The sequence below is a fragment of the Procambarus clarkii genome, chromosome 50 (genome assembly GCF_040958095.1).
Source record: "Procambarus clarkii isolate CNS0578487 chromosome 50, FALCON_Pclarkii_2.0, whole genome shotgun sequence".
Classification (NCBI taxonomy): domain Eukaryota; kingdom Metazoa; phylum Arthropoda; class Malacostraca; order Decapoda; family Cambaridae; genus Procambarus; species Procambarus clarkii.
The window spans coordinates 15729366-15754468 of record NC_091199.1 but is presented as its reverse complement, the minus strand read 5'-3'; the positions used below and the strand labels follow the sequence as shown (position 1 = coordinate 15754468).

The 25103-nt window shown below is 49.9% G+C and overlaps 1 protein-coding gene across 2 annotated transcripts in view; it reads right to left on the bottom strand.

Annotated features, from left to right (window-relative positions):
* The window catches only part of LOC138351616 (uncharacterized), a 75989-nt gene that overhangs the window by 13051 nt on the left and 37835 nt on the right, over positions 1–25103 (bottom strand). The window contains exons 5-6 of one of the 2 annotated variants that reach the window (XM_069303596.1): positions 20358–20469; positions 5655–6155 (exon numbers count right to left, since the gene is read on the bottom strand). In XM_069303596.1, the coding sequence (XP_069159697.1) occupies positions 5655–6155; positions 20358–20469 (613 nt within the window). The remainder of the gene's footprint in view (positions 1–5654; positions 6156–20357; positions 20470–25103) is intronic. The other variant, XM_069303597.1, reaches the window with a different exon arrangement.

Below are 25103 nucleotides of genomic sequence, written 5' to 3'. Positions count from 1 at the left end.
TATGGTAATATCACCGAATTTTTCAGTTCTGGTTTACACTTAGTATCTGTTTGTAGAACGGTTTTTTTTGCTTGACCAAACGAAAGATCCAAGATCGATTTTGGGCATTTTAACTTCTTCCCAATTTCAAATATATTTGCTATTTCTTCATCAAAAAATTCCGGACTGTAAACTCGCAGGGCTCCGAGAAACATACCAGAAAAAAACTGACCGCTTGACCTGAACATGATGATTTGAATAGAAATGTACATACGAGCACACATTGGTAGGTTTCCTATACACATTGAATTTGAAACTCCTACCAATTCTATGAATCATGATGTCTAAAAAAGGCAGAACACCATTCACTTCGTTCTCAATTGTGAATTTAATTGATGGAACCAGCGAATTAATTTGATTGAGAAAATCAGTTTCGTCATGATTAACCGGCCACAGACATAAAATATCGTCAACGTATCTATACCAAAGCAAATTTTAGGGTAAAATCCTGGGAAGGATATTTGTTTCGAAACATTCCATGTACAGATTGCTCAAAACAGGGGAGAGGGAATTACCCATCGCCATGCCAAATGTTTGTTTATAAAATGAATCATTAAAGCTGAAATAATTATCTTTAATGCACAATTTTATAAGTTCAATAATCGTGTTAGTAGGTAAAGTTAAATTATACCTTTGGAGTAGATCCCGTAAGAATGACAACAGATCATCAACAGGAACCCTAGTGAACAGAGCCATCACATCAAAACTCACAAGTTTAAAATCATAATTTAATTTCAAACTAGACAACTTGTTAACCAAGTCCAAGTTGTTTGTTATGTTTAAGTTGGAAATGGAACCTACTACTGGAGACAAGACTTGGACAAGCCATTTGGAAAGTCTATATGCCACAGATCCAACAGAATTAATAATAGGTCTTACAGGATTATTGGGTTTGTGTGGGAGAGAAGGGGAACGACTTAAAAACTTAGGAATCAACTCTTTATCGTTCTTGAGCAAGGTTTTAAGAGTTTAGTTGAAATGAGCAATAACTCATTCAATAGGGTCACTTAACAGGTAAGTAAGTGTCTGTCCTCCAATAACTGGTTAATTTTTTGGACGTAGTCTTCTTTGTCCATGATGACAACAGCATTGGATTTATCACCTTTAGTGATATGTAGAGAGTTATCTTTTTTGAGGGTTTTGAACGCTCGCATAAACCTCTCTGGACAATTAGGCACAATACCTTTAAGTAAAGACCCTTACACCATTCCCTTGCAAATATTGATGTCATCAGCTGATATCTCACTAGATTTCTCCAAATTGCAAAAACGTTTGGCAATATTTACATAATTCACATCCCTATTCAATATGGAGAAACTCAGACCGTAACCAAGAGCAGTCATCGTATCATTATCAAGTTGTTTACTAGAGAGATTAATAACGAAGTCAGTGTTGGCGTGTTTATTCCAATCACTTTGTTGAATAAACCTATTTAATTTTGAATCAAGCTTTGTACTTACATTCGTGCAGGCAGATCTCATAGCGGAGTAACAATAATCCATCATCGGGCGATTCCATTCCAAAGGTACAGCTTGAGAAAAGGAATACTTACGGCTGCTCAACACCTTAAAACATTCCCGTACTTCTAATTTAAGCAAATCAATATTTTTACCAATATTTTTTCACATGTGGTTATTCTCCATACTTGGATCAGTGTTTTTGTGATCGTTGCTGCATATATTATATATATATATATATATAATGTCGTACCAACTCAATGGACCCCTCCCACCGTCGGAAGCAACCCCTGGCGTCGCACTCTTCGCCAATCGAGCAGAAGACTTAAAACCGGTAGACGGGTTGCTTCCGACGGTGGGAGGGGTCATTGCACCCCACTCGGCAGCTACCGCCCCCCCTCAAACTGGACAAACCCCAGCCAATAAGCCTTAGTGGCTTGCCTCGCCACGGTCCATTAACCTCACTGGGTGCGTGGGGTTTAGGGTGAAAACCGACAAGCGGCCCGACAACTTTGCACCAAGCATTCCCAAACCCAAAAAGAAAATATCAACTGCCCTAAAGCTGGGCACATGGAACGTCAGGACACTGACACCAGATTTCTCTGACGACCTGCAAGAAATCAACGACGCCCGAAAAACAGCAATCATCGATAGAGAGCTGAGCAAACTGCAGATGAATATTGTTGCTCTCCAAGAGACCAGGCTCCCAGGATCAGGATCTGTGAGAGAGAGGACCTTCTCTTTCTTCTGGCAAGGAAAACCTCCAGATGAGACCAGAGAACATGGTGTGGGATTTGCCATCAGGAATGCATTATTGGGGCACATTATGCCACCTACGAGGAAAACTGAACGAATTCTGTCTCTGCAACTGCACTCTCAAACAGGACCAGTCAATGTAATTAGTGTATATGCACCAACTCTGACTTCTCTAGCAGAGGCAAAGGAAAAATTCTATGATGACTCTGTTGAGCCATAGCGAGAATCCCTGTAAAGGAGCCACTGTTCATCCTCGGCGACTTCAATGCCAGAGTGGGTGCCGACCACACCTTTTGGCCCACTTGTCTGGGTCAATTCGGCACAGGGAGGATAAATGAGAACGGGTAACGTCTGCTAGAACTCTGCTGCGTTCATGGTCTCTTGTGTCACCAACACGTTCTTCGGCACAAAGCCTTAACACTGAGTCTCTTGGAGACACCCCAGATCCAAGCACTGGCACCAGCTTGACCTGATTCTTACCAGGTGTACAAGTATACCCAGCATCAAGATTATGCGTAGCTACCAGAGTGCTGTCTGTGACACCGACCCCTCCCTGGTATGTAGCAGGGTAAAGATGCAAACAAAGAGGATTCATCACTCGAAAAAGGAGGGCATCTACAGGAGAAATGCAAGAGAAATGCAAGAGAAATGCAGGGAACAGAAGGAGCCACTCTTCGTAGCCTTCATAGATCTGACGAAGGCCTTTGACCTCGTCAGCAGGGATGAACTGTTCAAGATCCTTCCCAAGATCGGATGCCCACCCAGGCTCATCAGATCTTTCCACGAGAGCATGAAGGGCACCGTGGTCTTTGATGGCCTAACATCAGACGCCTTTGACATCCGAAGTGGAGTAAAGCAGCGCTGCATCCTGGCTCCAACCCTATTCAGGATTTTCTTCGCAGTTATGGTACAGTACGTCTTCGGATCTGCCACAGAAGGCATCTACCTTTGGACCAGGTCGGATGGAAAGCTCTTTAACCTCGCCAGGCTGAGAGCCAAGACGAAGGTTCGGCTGAGGTGTTTGCGCGACTTTCTTTTTGCTGACGACCGTAGCAGTCACCGCCCACTCAGCCAAAGACCTCCAACGGCTCACGACCCGCTTCAGCGAGGCCTCTCAGGCTTTCGGACTCACCAACAGCCTGAAGAAAACACAGATGTTGGAGCACTGAGTGGACTCCCCACCTGACATCGGCATTCCAAATTGGAGTCGCTCACGACTCTGTGTACCTGGGCTCCACAATCTCTGACTCCCTATGCATGCGATGAGTCACAATAACGTGGCTGAAGTATGTTGACCAGACCACACACTAGAAGTTGAAGGGACGACGACGTTTCGGTCCGTCCTGGACCATTCTCAAGTCGATTGAGAATGGTCCAGGACGGACCGAAACGTCGTCGTCGTCCCTTCAACTTCTAGTGTGTGGTCTGGTCAACTCTGACTCCCTCTCTCTTGATATGGAGCTAAACAAATGCATCGGTAAGGCCTCTACTACCATGACCAGACTGACAGTGTGGGCCAACAATAAGCTGACTGAGCATACAAATATCCAGGTTACAGAGCCTGTGTCCTGAGCACTCTCCTTTATGGCAGTGAGTCTGACACTCCGTGCCCGTCAGGAAAGACAGCTGAATTCCTACCACATCATTAGGTCGTCAGATATCATTATTCCCAAATCCTTTACATGCTGCTTTACTATAGGCACATTTGATTGTGTTTTGTACCCTGTATTATGTTTAAGGTCCTTATTTTTACCGTACCTGAGTACCTGGAATTTATCAGTTAAACATGTTATTTTCTGTTACCCAGTCGAAAACGTTATTAATATCTGCTTGAAGTTTTTCAATGTCTTCAGCAGAGGTAATTTTCATGGTGATTTTTGTGTCATCTGCAAAGGATGATACAAAGCTGTGACTTATTTTTTCTATATCTGATATGAGAATAAGGAAAAGCAGTGGTGCAAGGACTGTACCCTGAGGTATAGAGCTTTTAACTGCGCTTGGACTATTTTATATGGTTGACTGTTACTCTTTGTGCTCTGTTCGACAGAAAACTGAATATCCAGCGTCCTACTTTACCGGTTATTCAAATTGACCTCATTTTGTGTGCCATCACTGCATGGTCACATTTATCGAATGTGTTTGCGAAGTCCGTGTATACCACATCTGCATTCTGTTTTTCTTTTAATGCCTCAGTGACTTTGTCGTAGTGCTCAAGTAGCTGTGAGAGGCATGATCTTCCCGCTCGAAATCCATGTTGGCCTGGGTTGTGAAAGTCATTGGTCTCCATGTAACTGATGACCTGACTCCTAATCACTCAAATACTTTTTTTGTAGGACGCTAGTGCAACTGGTCTATAATTCTTTGCCAATGCTTTGCTCCCTCCTTTGTGTAGAAGGGCTATGTCTGCTACTTTAAGTGCATCTGGTATTTCCCCCGTGCGTCCAAGCCCTTCCTCTACACTATACTGAGTGCCTCTGCTTCTGGCACTTTGCATTTCTTTATAAAATTGAATTCCATGAATTTGAACCCGAAGCTGAGTGCATGGGCATGTTTTCAACTTCTTTCAAAATCTGCTACGCTTGTGTTGATATCAGTTATATTTACAGGGATTTGGATATCACGCATAAAGAAGTTGTCCAGATCTTCCACTTTCATGTTTATTGGAGTGACAAACATGTCCTCATACTGCGTTTTTAGGATTTCACCAATTTCTTTGTCATCCTCCGTGAATGAACCTTCACTTGTACTAATAGGTCCAATACTGGCAGTGGTTTTTGCATATGTGAAGAAATATTTGGGGTTTTCCTTTATTTCCTGAATTGCTTTCTGTTCTAGTTGCCTTTTTTCAATCTGATACGAGTTTCATTTTCTGCTCGATTTCTTCAATCTCCTTGTTTAAATTAATCCTTCTTTGTATGGAAAGTCTTGTCTGCTGAAGCATTTCTTATTTTTTTCCTTCTTATGTAGTGTCGTCTGCGTTCTCTTTCTACATTGGACCTCTTTCTGGCTCTCCTCAAAGGAACACGTTTCAGGCAGACTTGATATGCTTCCGAAGTCAGTTTTTCTATTCCTTCTGCAGGATTTTTATGATATAAAACAGTTCCCCATGGAATGTTTGTAAGATCCCTGTTTATTGTCTCCCCAGTCTATCCTTTTATTATTAAAAATGAATTTATTGAATAACCCCTCTCGCTAGATTATTGCTTTAGGTCTATTCTAAGTATTGATGGTAGTTTGCACTTCAATGAGCTACGCCTGGGCGTACATGTCTCATGTTGAGACGTGATGAATCTTAATTTTGCAAAAAAATTCCTCTGAGGGAAGGACCACAGTGGAGGAGTTAACAAGACTGAGTGTTATTAAACTCACTAAGTAAGATGGAGACTCACTCCATACTCTTACCTCGGAACACTTGCAACTGACACTTGGTCCCAGCAGCAGATGAAGAGGCGCCAGCTGTCCCAGCAGCAGATGAAGAGGCGCCAGCTGTCCCAGCAGCAGATGAAGAGGCGCCAGCTGTCCCAGCAGCAGATGAAGAGGCGCCAGCTGTCCCAGCAGCAGATGAAGAGGCGCCAGCTGTCCCAGCAGCAGATGAAGAGGCGCCAGCTGTCCCAGCAGCAGATGAAGAGGCGCCAGCTGTCCCAGCAGCACATGAAGAGGCGCCAGCTGTCCCAGCAGCACATGAAGAGGCGCCAGCTGTCCCAGCAGCACATGAAGAGGCGCCAGCTGTCCCAGCAGCACATGAAGAGGCGCCAGCTGTCCCAGCAGCACATGAAGAGGCGCCAGCTGTCCCAGCAGCACATGAAGAGGCACCAGCTGTCCCAGCATCTTGGACAGTGGAAGAAGGCTTTCCACCCTTCTTATACTTTTTATCAATTTTCTCTCTAGCAATCGTGGTCTCCTCTGTACAGGAAGAATGACATGTCGTTAGCGAGAGACGAGAAAGAGGATGGAGAGATTGAGTAGAGATGAGGAGGGAAGGAGGGAATGGGGGGGGGGGATGTATAGAGGTAGGAAGAGAGGGAGCAAGGGTAGGTTGAGAAGGAGGCAGAGAGGGAGATACCTAGGAGGAAGTCTCGGGTGTTGACTAGACCTGGGAGGAAGCCTCGGGTGTTGACTAGACCTGGGAGGAAGCCTCGGGTGTTGACTAGACCTGGGAGGAAGCCTCGGGTGTTGACTAGACCTGGGAGGAAGCCTCGGGTGTTGACTAGACCTGGGAGGAAGCCTCGGGTGTTGACTAGACCTGGGAGGAAGCCTCGGGTGTTGACTAGACCTGGGAGGAAGTCTCGGGTGTTGACTAGACCTGGGAGGAAGCCTCGGGTGTTGACTAGACCTGGGAGGAAGTCTCGGGTGTTGACTAGACCTGGGAGGAAGCCTCGGGTGTTGACTAGACCTGGGAGGAAGCCTCGGGTGTTGACTAGACCTGGGAGGAAGCCTCGGGTGTTGACTAGACCTGGGAGGAAGCCTCGGGTGTTGACTAGACCTGGGAGGAAGCCTCGGGTGTTGACTAGACCTGGGAGGAAGCCTCGGGTGTTGACTAGACCTGGGAGGAAGCCTCGGGTGTTGACTAGACCTGGGAGGAAGCCTCGGGTGTTTACTAGACCTGGGAGGAAGCCTCGGGTGTTGACTAGACCTGGGAGGAAGCCTCGGGTGTTGACTAGACCTGGGAGGAAGTCTCGGGTGTTGACTAGACCTGGGAGGAAGCCTCGGGTGTTGACTAGACCTGGGAGGAAGCCTCGGGTGTTGACTAGACCTGGGAGGAAGCCTCGGGTGTTGACTAGACCTGGGAGGAAGCCTCGGGTGTTGACTAGACCTGGGAGGAAGCCTCGGGTGTTGACTAGACCTGGGAGGAAGCCTCGGGTGTTGACTAGACCTGGGAGGAAGCCTCGGGTGTTGACTAGACCTGGGAGGAAGCCTCGGGTGTTGACTAGACCTGGGAGGAAGCCTCGGGTGTTGACTAGACCTGGGAGGAAGCCTCGGGTGTTGACTAGACCTGGGAGGAAGCCTCGGGTGTTGACTAGACCTGGGAGGAAGCCTCGGGTGTTGACTAGACCTGGGAGGAAGCCTCGGGTGTTGACTAGACCTGGGAGGACACACTCAAGTACTAACTGCCAATAACTCTGCTATAAATACTTGACCTACAAAAGCACAAGGACACGGTAAAAAAATTATGTTAAGACGATCAATACGTTACCAGGTACAACCAATAGTTTACTATTACCTTTTTTTAAATCCAGGAGAGTCCTTACTGTAGGTTGTAAGTTGAGGCCGGTCTATTGCTGCAAGTTACAGGGACAAGAGGAGACGTGTTTACTCTCGCAGCTAAGTCAGCACTACCTCAGGTCTTAATAGTCCTCATCCAGTGTACCACACACAAGACCACACTGTGTCATCCAGTGTACCCCACACAAGACCACACTGTGTCATCCAGTGTACCCCACACAAGACCACACTGTGTGTCATCCAGTGTACCCCACACAAGACCACACTGTGTGTCATCCAGTGTACCCCACACAAGACCACACTGTGTGTCATCCAGTGTACCCCACACAAGACCACACTGTGTGTCATCCAGTGTACCCCACACAAGACCACACTGTGTCATCCAGTGTACCCCACACAAGACCACACTGTGTGTCATCCAGTGTACCCCACACAAGACCACACTGTGTCATCCAGTGTACCCCACACAAGACCACACTGTGTGTCATCCAGTGTACCCCACACAAGACCACACTGTGTCATCCAGTGTACCCCACACAAGACCACACTGTGTGTCATCCAGTGTACCCCACACAAGACCACACTGTGTGTCATCCAGTGTACCCCACACAAGACCACACTGTGTGTCATCCAGTGTACCCCACACAAGACCACACTGTGTGTCATCCAGTGTACCACACACAAGACCACACTGCGTGTCATCCAGTGTACCCCACACAAGACCACACTGTGTGTCATCCAGTGTACCCCACACAAGACCACACTGTGTCATCAGTCTGAACCTGATCTAATATACAACAACGAATCGTTCAGCAACCTTTGATGTAGAAGAGTAATCCCCCGTTAATTAAAAGTAATCCCCCTCGTGGATTATCAAGGCCTCAACATAGCCGACAGCATTATTATCTATGCATATGATACGAGTTGACCTGGCCCTGTGATAGCACCTGGCCCGTGAGGAGACCTGGCCCTGTGTTAGCACCTGGCTCGTGAGGAGACCTGGCCCTGTGTTAGCACCTGGCTCGTGAGGAGACCTTTGTTAGGAATAGGGAGGGTGGACCATAGTGTAGCAGTCAGCAGTCACGCACACAGTCAACAGTTGGGTGTTTAGCTGTCAACAGTCACGCACTGTTATGGCCACTCTTAACCTGTTTTATAACTTCTTTTATGATACTACCCAAAGTCAATGGTAAGCTTTCAAGAACTGGCGGATGGCAAGTAACAATGCAAGGGAAAAATGCGGTTAAACAAGACGTAATTACACTATCAATATATTATCACTTTCATTTACACCTTCACCAATATATATTATACATGTAAGCATTACTACAGATAATTTACGCTGTGTTGCTTTCACTCAGGATACTCAATCGATCTGCAGTGTTCATCAAGTCCCAGCGAGTCTACTATCTTCACATATACGTCGTCCACGCTCAATGGTAATCACCAGCGAGTTCACCTTCAACATGGGTCAGTCCACACATACTCACGATGTCACAATACCCCACATCCGCTCTCCAGATACCCACCGGCAGAAGGTTTCAGCAACTTGCTGACACGGGTTTCATATAATCACATTCAGGGGTAGTTAACCCCCGGGTTGAAGTCTCTAGCAACACACTAGCAGCACTTCTCAGCAGACGAAAACTACTGTCATCTCTTAACTCCTCTTGGCCAATTCCAGGGTACGTCAGTCTATACAACACTACACAAATCCAGCAGTTAACACACTGCTACTACCGACGGAGGCCAAGTTTTAGACTGCCCAATGAACTGCTCTCCTCAGCGCAATCGCCTCCTCATGTCACCTCTGTGAACATGAACGTCATTAGCCAGACAGTATACTGGGTGACCTTAGGATAACTCCCACCAGGGAACTGAAACTGCAATTGTATTCACAACCTAGATGGCGTTGATATTGTTACGCCACCCACCAGAGGTCATCATCACCGTCTTCACCTCCTAATTGAGGTATGAAACAGGAGCCTTTCACCGACGCCACATCACCGCCAACAGATAGCGTTGTCTGCGTCTCGCCTAATAATTGGGAGTTGGAGTGCAGGTCCATAGATGGCACCGAAATCGCCCCTCCACACTCCGGCGAAGGTGTTGATACCATAACAACCACACAAACAACAGTTGTGGCGATAGCAGTCAGCAGTCATGCACACATTCAACAGCTGGGGGTGGAGCTGTCAGCAGTCATGCACATAGTGACCTGCTGGGGGTGTAGCAGTCAACAGTCATGCACACAATCAACACCTGGGGTGTAGCTGTCAGCAGTCATGCACACTATGAAGAGCTGGGGTCTAGCTGTCACCAGTCATGTTCACTGTCAACAGCTGGAGATGTAGCTGTCAGCAGTTACACAGTCAACATCGGGGGTGTAGCGGTCAGCAGTCACACAGTTAACAGGTGAGGTGTAGCAGTCATCGGTCATGCACACCGGTCAACAGCTGGGGTGTAGCTGTTAGCAGTCATGCACACAGTCAACAGCTGGGGTGTAGCTTTCAGCAGTCATGCACGCTATCAACAGCAGGGGTGTAGCAGTCAGCAGTCACACACACTCACATTCAACAGATTGGGATGTAGCTGTCAGCACTCATGCAACACAGTCAACAGCTGGGATGTAGCTGTCAGCAGTCATGCACACGGTCAACAGCTGTGGGTGTAGCTGTCAACAGTCATGCACTCAGTCAACAAAAGGAGGTGTAGCTGTAGACAATCAGGCACAAAGTCAACAGCTGGGCTGTAGCTTTCAGCAGTCACACACACACAGTCAACAGCTGGGGTGTTGACTGGCAGCTGTCAGCTGTCAACAGTCACACATACACACAGTCAACAGCTGGGGTGTAGCAGTCAGCAGTCATGCACACTGTCAACAGTTGGGGTGTAGCTGTCAGCAGTCATGCACACTGTACACAGGTGGAGGTGTTGCTATCAGCAGTCACGCTCACAGTCAACAGCTTGTGTGTAGCAGTCAGCAGTCACACACACACACAGTCAACAGCTGGGGTGTAGCAGTCAGCTGTCATTCACACAGTCAACATCTCGGGTGTAGCTGTCAGCATTCATGCACACAGCCAACAGCTGGAGATGAAGCTGTCTGCAGGCATGCATACTGTCAACAGCTGGCGTTGTAGCTGTCAGCAGTCATGCACACAGTCAACAGCTGGTGTTGTAGCTGTCAGCAGTCATGCACACAGTCAACAGCTGTTGTGTAGCTGTCAGCAGTCATGCAAACATTCAACAGCTGGAGGTGTAGCAGTCAGCAGTCATGCTCACTGTCAACAGCTTGGGTGTAGCTGTCAGCAGTCATGCACACTGTCAACAGCTGGAGGTGTAGCTGTCAGCAGTCATGTACACAGTCAACAGCTGGAGTATAGCTGATATCAGTCACACACTCAGTCAACAGCTGGGATGAAGCAGTCAGCAGTCATGAACGCAGTCAAAAGCTGGGGTGTAGCTGTCAGCAGTCACACTTTCAACAGCTGGGGTGTAGGTGTCAGCAATCACACCGTCAACAGCTGGGGGTGTAGCAGTCAGCAGTCATGCTCACTGTCAACAGCTTGGGTGTAGCAGTCAAAAGTCATGCACACTGTCAACAGCAGGAGGTGTAGCTATCAGCAGTCATGCACACAGTCAACAGCTGGAGGTGTAGCTGTCAGAAGTCACATAGTCAACAGCTGGGGGTGTAGCAGTCAGCAGTCATGCTCACTGTCAACAGCTGGAGGTGTAGCTGTCAGCATTATTGCGCACATTCAGCATCTGGGGTGTATCTGTCAGCAGTCATGCACAATGTGAAGAGCTGGAGGTGTAACTCTCAGCAGTCATGCACACAGTCAACAGCTGGGGTGTAGCTCTCAGCAGTCATGCACGCTGTCAACAGCTTGGTTGTAGCAGTCAGCAGTCACACACACACACATTCAACAGCTGGGGAGTAGCTGTCAGCAGTCATGCACACAGTCAACATCTGGGGTGTAGCTGTCAGCAGTCACGCACAAAGTCAACAGCTGGAGATGAAGCTGTCTGCAGTCATGCACACAGTCAACAGCTGGGGTGTAAATGTCAGCAGTCATGCACACAGCCAACAGCTGGGGTGTAGCTCTCAGCAGTCATGCACACGGTCAACAGCTGGGGTGTAGCAGTCAGAAGTCATGCACACTGTCAACAGCCTGGGAGGAGTTGTCAGCAGTCATGCACACTGACAACAGCTGGGGTATAGCTGTGAAAAATCATGAACACAGTCAACAGCTGGCGCGTAGCTGTCAGCAGTCATGCACACACAGAGTCAACATCTGGGGGTGTAGCTGTCAGCAGTCATGCACACAGTCAACACTTGGGGTGTAGCTGTCATCAGTAACGTTCAAAGTCAACAGCTAGGGTGTAGCCGTCAGCAGTCTAACACACACAGTCAACAGCTGCAGGTGTACCTATCAGCAGTCATTCACACAGTCAACAGCTGGGGTGTAGCTGTCAGCAGTCTAACACACACAGTCAACAGCTGGGATGTAGCTGTCAGCAGTCACACATTCAACAGCTGGGGGTGTAGCAGTCAGCAGTCATGCACACACAGTCAACACCTGGGCGATAGCTGTCAGTAATCATGCACACTGTAAACAGCTGGAGGTGTAACTGTCAGCAGTCATGCACACAGTCAACAGCTGGGGGTGTAGGTGTCTGCAGTCATGTACACAGTGAACAGCTGGGGATGTAGCTGTCAGCAGTCACACATTAAACAGCTGGGGGTGTAGCAGTCAGCAGTCATGCACACAGCCAACAGCTGGGGTGTAGCAGTCAGCAGTCATGCACACAGTCAACAACTAGGGTGTAGCTGTCAGCAGTCATGCACACAGTCAACAGCTGGAGGTGTTGCTGTTAGCAGTCATGCAAACATTCAACAACTGGGATGTAGCTGTCAGCAGTCATGCACACGGTCAACAGCTGGAGGTGAAGCTATCAGCAGTCACGCTCACAATCAACAGCTGGGGTGTAGCAGTCAGCAGTCATGCACACATTCAACACATGGGATGTAGCTGTCAGCAGTCATGCACGCTGTCAACAGCTGAATGTGTAGCTGTCAGCAGTCATGCACACAGTCAACAGCTGGGGTGTAGCTATCAGCATTCACACAGTCAACAGCTGGGGGTGTAGCTATCAGCAGTCGTGAACGCTGTCAACAGAAGGGGTGTAGCAGTCAACAGTCACACACACACAGTCAATAGCTGGGGAGTAGCAGTCAGCAGTCATGCACACAGTCAACATCTGGGGTGTAGCTTTCAGCAGTCATGCACACAGTCAACAGCTGAGGTGTAGCAGTCAGCAGTCATGCACACAGTCAACAGCTGGAGGTGTAGCACTCAGCAGTCACACACACACACACAGTTAACAGCTGGGAATGTAGCTGTCAGCAGTAATGCACAGAGTCAACAGCCGGAGTTGTAACTGTCAGCAGTCATGCACACAGTCAACAGCTGGGGTATAGCTGTCAGCAGTAACGCTCACAGTCAACAGCTGGGATGTAGCAGTAAGCAGTCATGCATTGTGTCAACATTTGGGGTGTAGCTGTGAGTAGTCATGCACACAGTCAACAGCTGGGGTGTAGCTGTCAGCAGTAATGCACACATTCAACAGCTGGGGTGTAGCAGTCAGCAGTCATGCACACAGTCAACACCTGGGGTGTAGCAGTCAGCAGTCACACACGCAGTCAACAGCTAGAGGTATAGCTGTCAGCAGTCATGCACACATTCAACAGCTGGGGTGTAGCTGTCAGCAATCATGCACACAGTCAACAGCTTTGGGTGTAACAGTAAACAGTCATGCACACAGTCAAAAGCTTTGGTGTAGCTGTCAGCAGTCACACACACACAATCAACACCTGAGGTGTAGCTGTCAGCAGTCATGCACACTGTCAACAGTTGGAGGTGTAGCTGTCAGCTGTCATGCACACAGTCAACAGTTGGAGGTGTAGCTTTCAGCAGTCATGCACACAGTCAACAGCTGGGGTGTAACTGTCAGCAGTCACACAGTCAACAGCTGGGGGTGTAGCTATCAGCAGTCGTGCATGCTGTCAACAGAAGGGGTGTAACAGACAGCAGTCACACACACACAATCAACACCTGAGGTGTAGCTGTCAGCAGTCATGCACACAGTCAACTGCTGAGGTGTAGCAGTCAGCAGTCATGCACACAGTCAACAACTAGAGGTGTAGCAGTCAGCAGTCTCACATACACACAGTTAACAGCTGGGGGTGTCGCTGTCAGCAGTCATGCACACAGTCAACAGCTGGAGGTGTAGCTGTCAGCAGTCATACACACAGTCAACAGCTGTTGGTGTAGCAGTCAGCAGTCATGCACATTGTCAACAGGAAGGGGTGTTGCTGTCAGCAGTCAAGCACACAGTCAACAGCTGGGGGTGTAGATTTCAGCAGTCATGTACACAGTCAACAACTGGGGTGTAGCTGTCAGCAGTCATGCACACAGTAAACATCTGGGGGTGTAGCTGTCAGCAGTCACACATTCAACAGCTGGGGGTGTAGCAGTCAGCATTCATGCACAGTCAACAGCTGGGGTTTAGCTGTCAACAGTCACGGACACTGTCAACAGCTGGAGGTGTAGCTGTCAGCAGTCATGCACACAGTCAACAGCAGGGGGTGTAGCTGTCAGCAGTCATGCACACAGTCAACAGCTGGGGTTTAGCTGTCAACAGTCATGCACACAGTAAACAGCTGGGGTGTAGCAGTCAGCAGTCATGCACACAGTCAACAGCTGGAGTGTAGCTGTCAGCAGTCATGCACACAGTCAACAGTTGGGGTGTAGCTGACAGCAGTCACACACACAGTCAACAGCTGGGGTGTAACAGTCAGCAGTCACACAGTCAACAGCTGGGGGTGTAGCAGTACTCAGTCACACAGTCCACAGCTGGGGTGTAGCTGTCAGCAGTCTCACAGTCAACAGTTGGGGGGTGTAGATGTCAGCAGTCTCACAGTCAACAGCTGGGGGTGTAGCGCTCACGCACACAGTCAACAGTTGGGGTGTAGCTGTCAGCATTCATGCATACAGACAACAGCTTGGGTGTAGCAGTCATCATTTATTTACACAGTCAACAGCTGGAGTATAGCTGATATCAATCACACACTCAGTCAACAGCTGGGATGAAGCAGTCAGCAGTCATGAACGCAGTCAAAAGCTGGGGTGTAGCTGTCAGCAGTCACACTTTCAACAGCTGGGGTGTAGGTGTCAGCAATCACACCGTCAACAGCTGGGGGTGTAGCAGTCAAAAGTCATGCACACTGTCAACAGCAGGAGGTGTAGCTATCAGCAGTCATGCACACAGTCAACAGCTGGAGGTGTAGCTGTCAGAAGTCACATAGTCAACAGCTGGGGGTGTAGCAGTCAGCAGTCATGCTCACTGTCAACAGCTGGAGGTGTAGCTGTCAGCATTATTGCGCACATTCAGCATCTGGGGTGTATCTGTCAGCAGTCATGCACATTGTGAAGAGCTGGAGGTGTAACTCTCAGCAGTCATGCACACAGTCAACAGCTGGGGTGTAGCTCTCAGCAGTCATGCACGCTGTCAACAGCTTGGTTGTAGCAGTCAGCAGTCACACACACACACATTCAACAGCTGGGGAGTAGCTGTCAGCAGTCATGCACACAGTCAACATCTGGGGTGTAGCTGTCAGCAGTCACGCACAAAGTCAACAGCTGGAGATGAAGCTGTCTGCAGTCATGCACACAGTCAACAGCTGGGGTGTAAATGTCAGCAGTCATGCACACAGCCAACAGCTGGGGTGTAGCTCTCAGCAGTCATGCACACGGTCAACAGCTGGGGTGTAGCAGTCAGAAGTCATGCACACTGTCAACAGCTGGGGAGTAGTTGTCAGCAGTCATGCACACTGACAACAGCTGGGGTATAGCTGTGAAAAATCATGAACACAGTCAACAGCTGGCGCGTAGCTGTCAGCAGTCATGCACACACAGAGTCAACATCTGGGGGTGTAGCTGTCAGCAGTCATGCACACAGTCAACACTTGGGGTGTAGCTGTCATCAGTAACGTTCAAAGTCAACAGCTAGGGTGTAGCCGTCAGCAGTCTAACACACACAGTCAGCAGCTGCAGGTGTACCTATCAGCAGTCATTCACACAGTCAACAGCTGGGGTGTAGCTGTCAGCAGTCTAACACACACAGTCAACAGCTGGGATGTAGCTGTCAGCAGTCACACATTCAACAGCTGGGGGTGTAGCAGTCAGCAGTCATGCACACACAGTCAACACCTGGGCGATAGCTGTCAGTAATCATGCACACTGTAAACAGCTGGAGGTGTAACTGTCAGCAGTCATGCACACAGTCAACAGCTGGGGGTGTAGGTGTCTGCAGTCATGTACACAGTGAACAGCTGGGGATGTAGCTGTCAGCAGTCACACATTAAACAGCTGGGGGTGTAGCAGTCAGCAGTCATGCACACAGCCAACAGCTGGGGTGTAGCAGTCAGCAGTCATGCACACAGTCAACAACTAGGGTGTAGCTGTCAGCAGTCATGCACACAGTCAACAGCTGGAGGTGTTGCTGTTAGCAGTCATGCAAACATTCAACAACTGGGATGTAGCTGTCAGCAGTCATGCACACGGTCAACAGCTGGAGGTGAAGCTATCAGCAGTCACGCTCACAATCAACAGCTGGGGTGTAGCAGTCAGCAGTCATGCACACATTCAACACATGGGATGTAGCTGTCAGCAGTCATGCACGCTGTCAACAGCTGGATGTGTAGCTGTCAGCAGTCATGCACACAGTCAACAGCTGGGGTGTAGCTATCAGCATTCACACAGTCAACAGCTGGGGGTGTAGCTATCAGCAGTCGTGAACGCTGTCAACAGAAGGGGTGTAGCAGTCAACAGTCACACACACACAGTCAATAGCTGGGGAGTTGCAGTCAGCAGTCATGCACACAGTCAACATCTGGGGTGTAGCTTTCAGCAGTCATGCACACAGTCAACAGCTGAGGTGTAGCAGTCAGCAGTCATGCACACAGTCAACAGCTGGAGGTGTAGCACTCAGCAGTCACACACACACACACAGTTAACAGCTGGGAATGTAGCTGTCAGCAGTAATGCACAGAGTCAACAGCCGGAGTTGTAACTGTCAGCAGTCATGCACACAGTCAACAGCTGGGGTGTAGCTGTCAGCAGTAACGCTCACAGTCAACAGCTGGGATGTAGCAGTAAGCAGTCATGCATTGTGTCAACATTTGGGGTGTAGCTGTGAGTAGTCATGCACACAGTCAACAGCTGGGGTGTAGCTGTCAGCAGTAATGCACACATTCAACAGCTGGGGTGTAGCAGTCAGCAGTCATGCACACAGTCAACACCTGGGGTGTAGCAGTCAGCAGTCACACACGCAGTCAACAGCTAGAGGTATAGCTGTCAGCAGTCATGCACACATTCAACAGCTGGGGTGTAGCTGTCAGCAATCATGCACACAGTCAACAGCTTTGGGTGTAACAGTAAACAGTCATGCACACAGTCAAAAGCTTTGGTGTAGCTGTCAGCAGTCACACACACACAATCAACACCTGAGGTGTAGCTGTCAGCAGTCATGCACACTGTCAACAGTTGGAGGTGTAGCTGTCAGCTGTCATGCACACAGTCAACAGTTGGAGGTGTAGCTTTCAGCAGTCATGCACACAGTCAACAGCTGGGGTGTAACTGTCAGCAGTCACACAGTCAACAGCTGGGGGTGTAGCTATCAGCAGTCGTGCATGCTGTCAACAGAAGGGGTGTAACAGACAGCAGTCACACACACACAATCAACACCTGAGGTGTAGCTGTCAGCAGTCATGCACACAGTCAACTGCTGAGGTGTAGCAGTCAGCAGTCATGCACACAGTCAACAACTAGAGGTGTAGCAGTCAGCAGTCTCACATACACACAGTTAACAGCTGGGGGTGTCGCTGTCAGCAGTCATGCACACAGTCAACAGCTGGAGGTGTAGCTGTCAGCAGTCATACACACAGTCAACAGCTGTTGGTGTAGCTGTCAGCAGTCATGCACATTGTCAACAGGAAGGGGTGTTGCTGTCAGCAGTCAAGCACACAGTCAACAGCTGGGGGTGTAGATTTCAGCAGTCATGTACACAGTCAACAACTGGGGTGTAGCTGTCAGCAGTCATGCACACAGTAAACATCTGGGGGTGTAGCTGTCAGCAGTCACACATTCAACAGCTGGGGGTGTAGCAGTCAGCATTCATGCACAGTCAACAGCTGGGGTTTAGCTGTCAACAGTCACGGACACTGTCAACAGCTGGAGGTGTAGCTGTCAGCAGTCATGCACACAGTCAACAGCAGGGGGTGTAGCTGTCAGCAGTCATGCACACAGTCAACAGCTGGGGTTTAGCTGTCAACAGTCATGCACACAGTAAACAGCTGGGGTGTAGCAGTCAGCAGTCATGCACACAGTCAACAGCTGGAGTGTAGCTGTCAGCAGTCATGCACACAGTCAACAGTTGGGGTGTAGCTGACAGCAGTCACACACACAGTCAACAGCTGGGGTGTAACAGTCAGCAGTCACACAGTCAACAGCTGGGGGTGTAGCAGTACTCAGTCACACAGTCCACAGCTGGGGTGTAGCTGTCAGCAGTTTCACAGTCAACAGTTGGGGGTGTAGCTGTCAGCAGTCTCACAGTCAACAGCTGGGGGTGTAGCACTCACGCACACAGTCAACAGTTGGGGTGTAGCTGTCAGCATTCATGCATACAGACAACAGCTTGGGTGTAGCAGTCATCATTTATTTACACAGTCAACAGCTGATGTATAACAGTTAGCAGTCTGTTACGGACCCGAGTCCAGCATCGGAGCACGGAGCAGTGACAACAACGCCATCTGTGAGTCCGCTCCCGAAACCCCCTCCAAATGGACGACGCCATCTAGTGATGACGAGAGACGCCGGCAATACGTGCTGGATTCCCGTCTTAATTGGCTCGTGGAATGGCCGCTGCTGACCTCTGGTGAGGTGGCGCTTAGACAGCAACGCCATCTATGGAGTGAAGAGGTGGACGTTTGTGTCTAAGCTTGTAAGTGAGGTTCCCTAGAGCGTCCCAGTATTAATAACGTGTCTGATTGCAGAGTCGACCTGGGACTGCTGTGTTGGATGATGGATCAGTCTACCCAAGGCAGCCAAGGCCTCTTCCCCAGTCTGCTTTGAAGAAGCTGTGAGTCACCCCCAGACGAACTCTGTTGGGAGTATTAGCCTGCCTGTGGTGTGGCAGTGTTGGGAATCGCCTTATCCGGGGCTTGCTGGTGGAAGAGACTAGCCACTGTGGTGCTTAGTGAGGAGAGTGATCAGCGGGATCACACGAGGCTCCTGCCTAGGGCTCGCAACCCTAGTATCGGTCGTGGAGTGGCCTACACAGCGGAGCTGATCGGTACCTGCCAGCTACAGGCTGGATTGTGGTTGAAGGCCTCCACGACGAAGCACCCAGTGGGACTGTGATATGGCTGGCATGTGGCCAGGGTAGATTCGTTATAGAATCATAGTGGATTCATCGTGGGCCACGGAAGAAGAAATTGGGCCTTCCCAGAGTGAGCACCGTCGAGAATCCAGTGTCTTCGGAGGAAGACGAACCTGTACATAATAGTGTAGTTATAATCCCCGTGTGTGACTGATATTTATTTATGGTGGTGGTAAATATATATATATAAATTGGAACATTTGTATCCCTCCCCCTTTAATTTAACTTGCGTTACGGAACACACCCCCTTGAAGCCTCTACTAACTTGGGGCCGGATACCCAAACTCTACTACCATCTGAGAAGAACCCGGTTGCGTCCCAGTAGGGCCGTAACACAGTCATGCACACAGTCAACAGCTGGGGAGTAGCAGTCAGCAGTCATGCACACAGTCAACAGCTGGGGAGTAGCAGTCAGCAGTCATGCACACAGTCAACAGCTGGGGTGTAGCAGTCATCAGTCATGCACACATTCAACAGCTGTTGGTGTAGCTGTCAGCAGTCATGCACACGGTTAACAGCTGGAGGTGTAGCTGTCAGCAGTCATGCAAACATTCAACTTCTGGAGGTGTAGCAGTCAGCAGTCATGCACACAGTCAACAGCTGGGGTGTAGCAGTCATCAGTCATGCACACATTCAACAGCTGTTGGTGTAGCTGTCAGCAGTCATGCACACGGTTAACAGCTGGAGGTGTAGCTGTCAGCAGTCATGCAAACATTCAACTTCTGGAGGTGTAGCAGTCAGCAGTCATGCACACAGTCAACAGCTGGGGTGTAGCAGTCATCAGTCATGCACACATTCAACAGCTGTTGGTGTAGCTGTTAGCAGTCATGCAAACATTCAACAGCTGGAGGTGTAGATGTAAGCATTCATGCACACAGTCAACAGCTCGGGGTGTAGCTGTCAGCAGTCATACAGTCAACAGCTGGGAATGTAGCATCCAACAGTCACACAGTCAACACCTGGAATGTAACCGTCAGCAGTCATGCACACAGTCAACAGATGGGGTGTAGCAGTCAGCAGTCATGCACACAGTCAACAGATGGGGTGTAGCAGTCAGCAGTCATGCACACAGTCAACAGATGGGAGTATTATAATTTGTATCGACAGAGTATCTTGAGGTTATCTTGAGATGATTTCGGGGTTTTAGTGTCCCCGCGGCCCGGTCCTCGACCAGGCCTCCACCCCCAGGAAGCAGCCCGTGACAGCTGACTAACACCCAGGTACCTATTTTACTGCTAGGTAACAGGGGCATAGGGTGAAAGAAACTCTGCCCATTGTTTCTCGCCGGTGCCTGGGATCGAACCCAGGACCACAGGATCACAAGTCCAGCGTGCTGTCCGCTCGGCCGACCGGCTCCCTATAGTTGTAGCCAATTACCTGGAGTGAGATATATTGCGTGGAAGTGGACGTGGAGGAACCAGTCTGCCGGCGGGTACTTGATGTAGATGTGCAGCTTCTCGCCCGGGATGCCAAACTCCTTAAACTTTTTCTGCGGGAGACACACACATGTTAGACACCACACCTCTCCCTGGTCACTACCTGCAGGACACACACATGTTAGACACCACACCTCTCCCCTGGTCACTACCTGCAGGACACACACACATGTTAGACACCACACCTCTCCCCTGGTCACTACCTGCAGGACACACACATGTTAGACACCACACCTCTCCCCTGGTCACTACCTGCAGGACACACACATGTTAGACACCACACCTCTCCCTGGTCACTACCTGCAGGAGACACACACATGTTAGACACAACACCTCTCCCTGGTCACTACCTGCAGGACACACACATGTTAGACACCACACCTCTCCCCTGGTCACTACCTGCAGGACACACACACATGTTAGACACCACACCTCTCCCTGGTCACTACCTGCAGGACACACACATGTTAGACACCACACCTCTCCCTGGTCACTACCTGCAGGACACACACACATGTTAGACACAACACCTCTCCCTGGTCACTACCTGCAGGACACACACATGTTAGACACCACACCTCTCCCCTGGTCACTACCTGCAGGACACACACACATGTTAGACACCACACCTCTCCCTGGTCACTACCTGCAGGACACACACATGTTAGACACCACACCTCTCCCTGGTCACTACCTGCAGGACACACACACATGTTAGACACCACACCTCTCCCTGGTCACTACCTGCAGGACACACACACATGTTAGACACCACACCACACCTCTCCCCTGGTCACTACCTGCAGGACACACACATGTTAGACACCACACCTCTCCCTGGTCACTACCTGCAGGACACACACATGTTAGACACCACACCTCTCCCTGGTCACTACCTGCAGGACACACACATGTTAGACACCACACCTCTCCCTGGTCACTACCTGCAGGACACACACATGTTAGACACCACACCTCTCCCTGGTCACTACCTGCAGGACACACACATGTTAGACACCACACCACACCTCTCCCTGGTCACTACCTGCAGGACACACACATGTTAGACACCACACCTCTCCCTGGTCACTACCTGCAGGACACACACATGTTAGACACCACACCTCTCCCTGGTCACTACCTGCAGGACACACACATGTTAGACACCACACCTCTCCCTGGTCACTACCTGCAGGACACACACATGTTAGACACCACACCACACCTCTCCCTGGTCACTACCTGCAGGACACACACATGTTAGACACCACACCTCTCCCTGGTCACTACCTGCAGGACACACACATGTTAGACACCACACCTCTCCCTGGTCACTACCTGCAGGACACACACATGTTAGACACCACACCACACCTCTCCCTGGTCACTACCTGCAGGACACACACACATGTTAGACACCACACCTCTCCCTGGTCACTACCTGCAGGACACACACACATGTTAGACACCACACCACACCTCTCCCTGGTCACTACCTGCAGGACACACACATGTTAGACACCACACCTCTCCCCTGGTCACTACCTGCAGGTCACACACACATGTTAGACACCACACCTCTCCCTGGTCACTACCTGCAGGACACACACATGTTAGACACCACACCTCTCCCTGGTCACTACCTGCAGGACACACACATGTTAGACACCACACCTCTCCCTGGTCACTACCTGCAGGACACACACATGTTAGACACCACACCTCTCCCTGGTCACTACCTGCAGGACACACACATGTTAGACACCACACCTCTCCCTGGTCACTACCTGCAGGACACACACATGTTAGACACCACACCTCTCCCCTGGTCACTACCTGCAGGTCACACACACATGTTAGACACCACACCTCTCCCTGGTCACTACCTGCAGGACACACACATGTTAGACACCACACCTCTCCCTGGTCACTACCTGCAGGACACACACATGTTAGACACCACACCTCTCCCTGGTCACTACCTGCAGGACACACACATGTTAGACACCACACCTCTCCCTGGTCACTACCTGCAGGACACACACATGTTAGACACCACACCTCTCCCTGGTCACTACCTGCAGGACACACACATGTTAGACACCACACCTCTCCCTGGTCACTACCTGCAGGACACACACATGTTAGACACCACACCTCTCCCTGGTCACTACCTGCAGGACACACACATGTTAGACACCACACCTCTCCCTGGTCACTACCTGCAGGACACACACATGTTAGACACCACACCTCTCCCTGGTCACTACCTGCAGGACACACATGTTAGACACCACACCACAACTCTCCCTGGTCACTACCTGCAGGACACACACATGTTAGACACCACACCTCTCCCTGGTCACTACCTGCAGGACACACACACATGTTAGACACCACACCTCTCCCCTGGTCACTACCTGCAGGACACACATGTTAGACACCACACCACACCTCTCCCTGGTCACTACCTGCAGGACACACATGTTAGACACCACACCTCTCCCTGGTCACTACCTGCAGGACACACACATGTTAGACACCACACCTCTCCCTGGTCACTACCTGCAGGACACACATGTTAGACACCACACCTCTCCCTGGTCACTACCTGCAGGACACACATGTTAGACACCACACCTCTCCCTGGTCACTACCTGCAGAACACACACACATGTTAGACACCACACCTCTCCCTGGTCACTACCTGCAGGACACACATGTTAGACACCACACCTCTCCCTGGTCACTAACTGCAGGAGACACACACATGTTAGACACCACACCTCTCCCTGGTCACTACCTGCAGGACACACACACATGTTAGACACCACACCTCTCCCTGGTCACTACCTGCAGGACACACACACATGTTAGACACCACACCTCTCCCTGGTCACTACCTGCAGGAGACACACATGTTAGACACCACACCACTCCCTGGTCACTACCTGCAGGACACACACACGTTAGACACCACACCTCTCCCTGGTCACTACCTGCAGGACACACATGTTAGACTCCACACCTCTCCCTGGTCACTACCTGCAGGACACACACACATGTTAGACACCACACCTCTCCCTGGTCACTACCTGCAGGAGACACACATGTTAGACACCACACCACTCCCTGGTCACTACCTGCAGGACACACACACATGTTAGACACCACACCTCTCCCTGGTCACTACCTGCAGGACACACACATGTTAGACACCACACCTCTCCCTGGTCACTACCTGCAGGACACACACATGTTAGACACCACACCTCTCCCTGGTCACTACCTGCAGGAGACACACACATGTTAGACACCACACCTCTCCCTGGTCACTACCTGCAGGAGACACACATGTTAGACACCACACCTCTCCCTGGTCACTACCTGCAGGACACACACATGTTAGACACCACACCTCTCCCTGGTCACTACCTGCAGGACACACATGTTAGACTCCACACCTCTCCCTGGTCACTACCTGCAGGACACACACACATGTTAGACACCACACCTCTCCCTGGTCACTACCTGCAGGACACACACACATGTTAGACACCACACCTCTCCCTGGTCACTACCTGCAGGACACACATGTTAGACACCACACCTCTCCCTGGTCACTACCTGCAGGACACACACACATGTTTATATATGAGTTCTATACAGTTATCAATGAGTTAACCACAGTTATAAGTTAAGTGCAAATGAATAGTGGTGTAGATTCAGTGCTTGTGGTGGAAAGTTGTACTCAAGGGGGGAGTAACTTTAGTGCTTGTGGTGGGAGGTTGTACTCAAGGGGGAAGAGTAACTCTAGTGCTTGTGGAGGAAGGTTGTACTCAAGGGGGAAGAGTAACTCTAGTGCTTGTGGTGGAAGGTTGTACTCAAGGGGGAGAGTAACTCTAGTGCTTGTGGAGGGTTGTACTCAAGGGGGAAGTAACTCTAGTGCTTGTGGTGGAAGGTTGTACTCAAGGGGGGGAAGAGTAACTCTAGTGCTTGTGGAGGAAGGTTGTACTCAAGGGGGGGAGTAACTCTAGTGCTTGTGGTGGAAGGTTGTACTCAAGGGGGAGAGTAACTCTAGTGCTTGTGGAGGGTTGTACTCAAGGGGGAAGTAACTCTAGTGCTTGTGGTGGAAGGTTGTACTCAGGAGGGGAGTATATCTAGTGATTGTGGTTGGAGGTTGTACTCAAGGGGGAGTAACTCTAGTGCTTGTGGTGGAAGGTTGTACTCAAGGGGGGGAGTAACTCTAATGCTTGTGGTAGAAGGTTGTACTCAAAGGGGGCGAGTAACTCTAGTGCTTGTGGTGAAGGGTTGTACTCAAGGGTGGGAGTAACTCTAGTGCTTGTGGAGAAAGGTTGTACTCAAGGGGGGAGTAACTCTAGTGCTCGTAGTGGAAGGTTGTACTCAAGGGGGGGGGGAGTAACTTCAGTGCTTGTGGTGGAAGGTTGTACTCATGGTCAGGTGCTTGTGAAAAAGGAAGGTTGTACTCAAGGGTGGGAGTAACTCTAGTGCTTGTGGATGAAGGTTGTACTCAATGGGGAGTAACTCTAGTGCTTGTAGTGGAAGGTTGTACTCAAGGGGGACGAGTAACTCTAGTGCTGGTGGTGGAGGGTTGTACTCAAGGGGGATGGGAGTAACTCAGTGCATGTGGTGGAAAGTTGTACTCAAAGGGGGAGTAGCTCTAGTG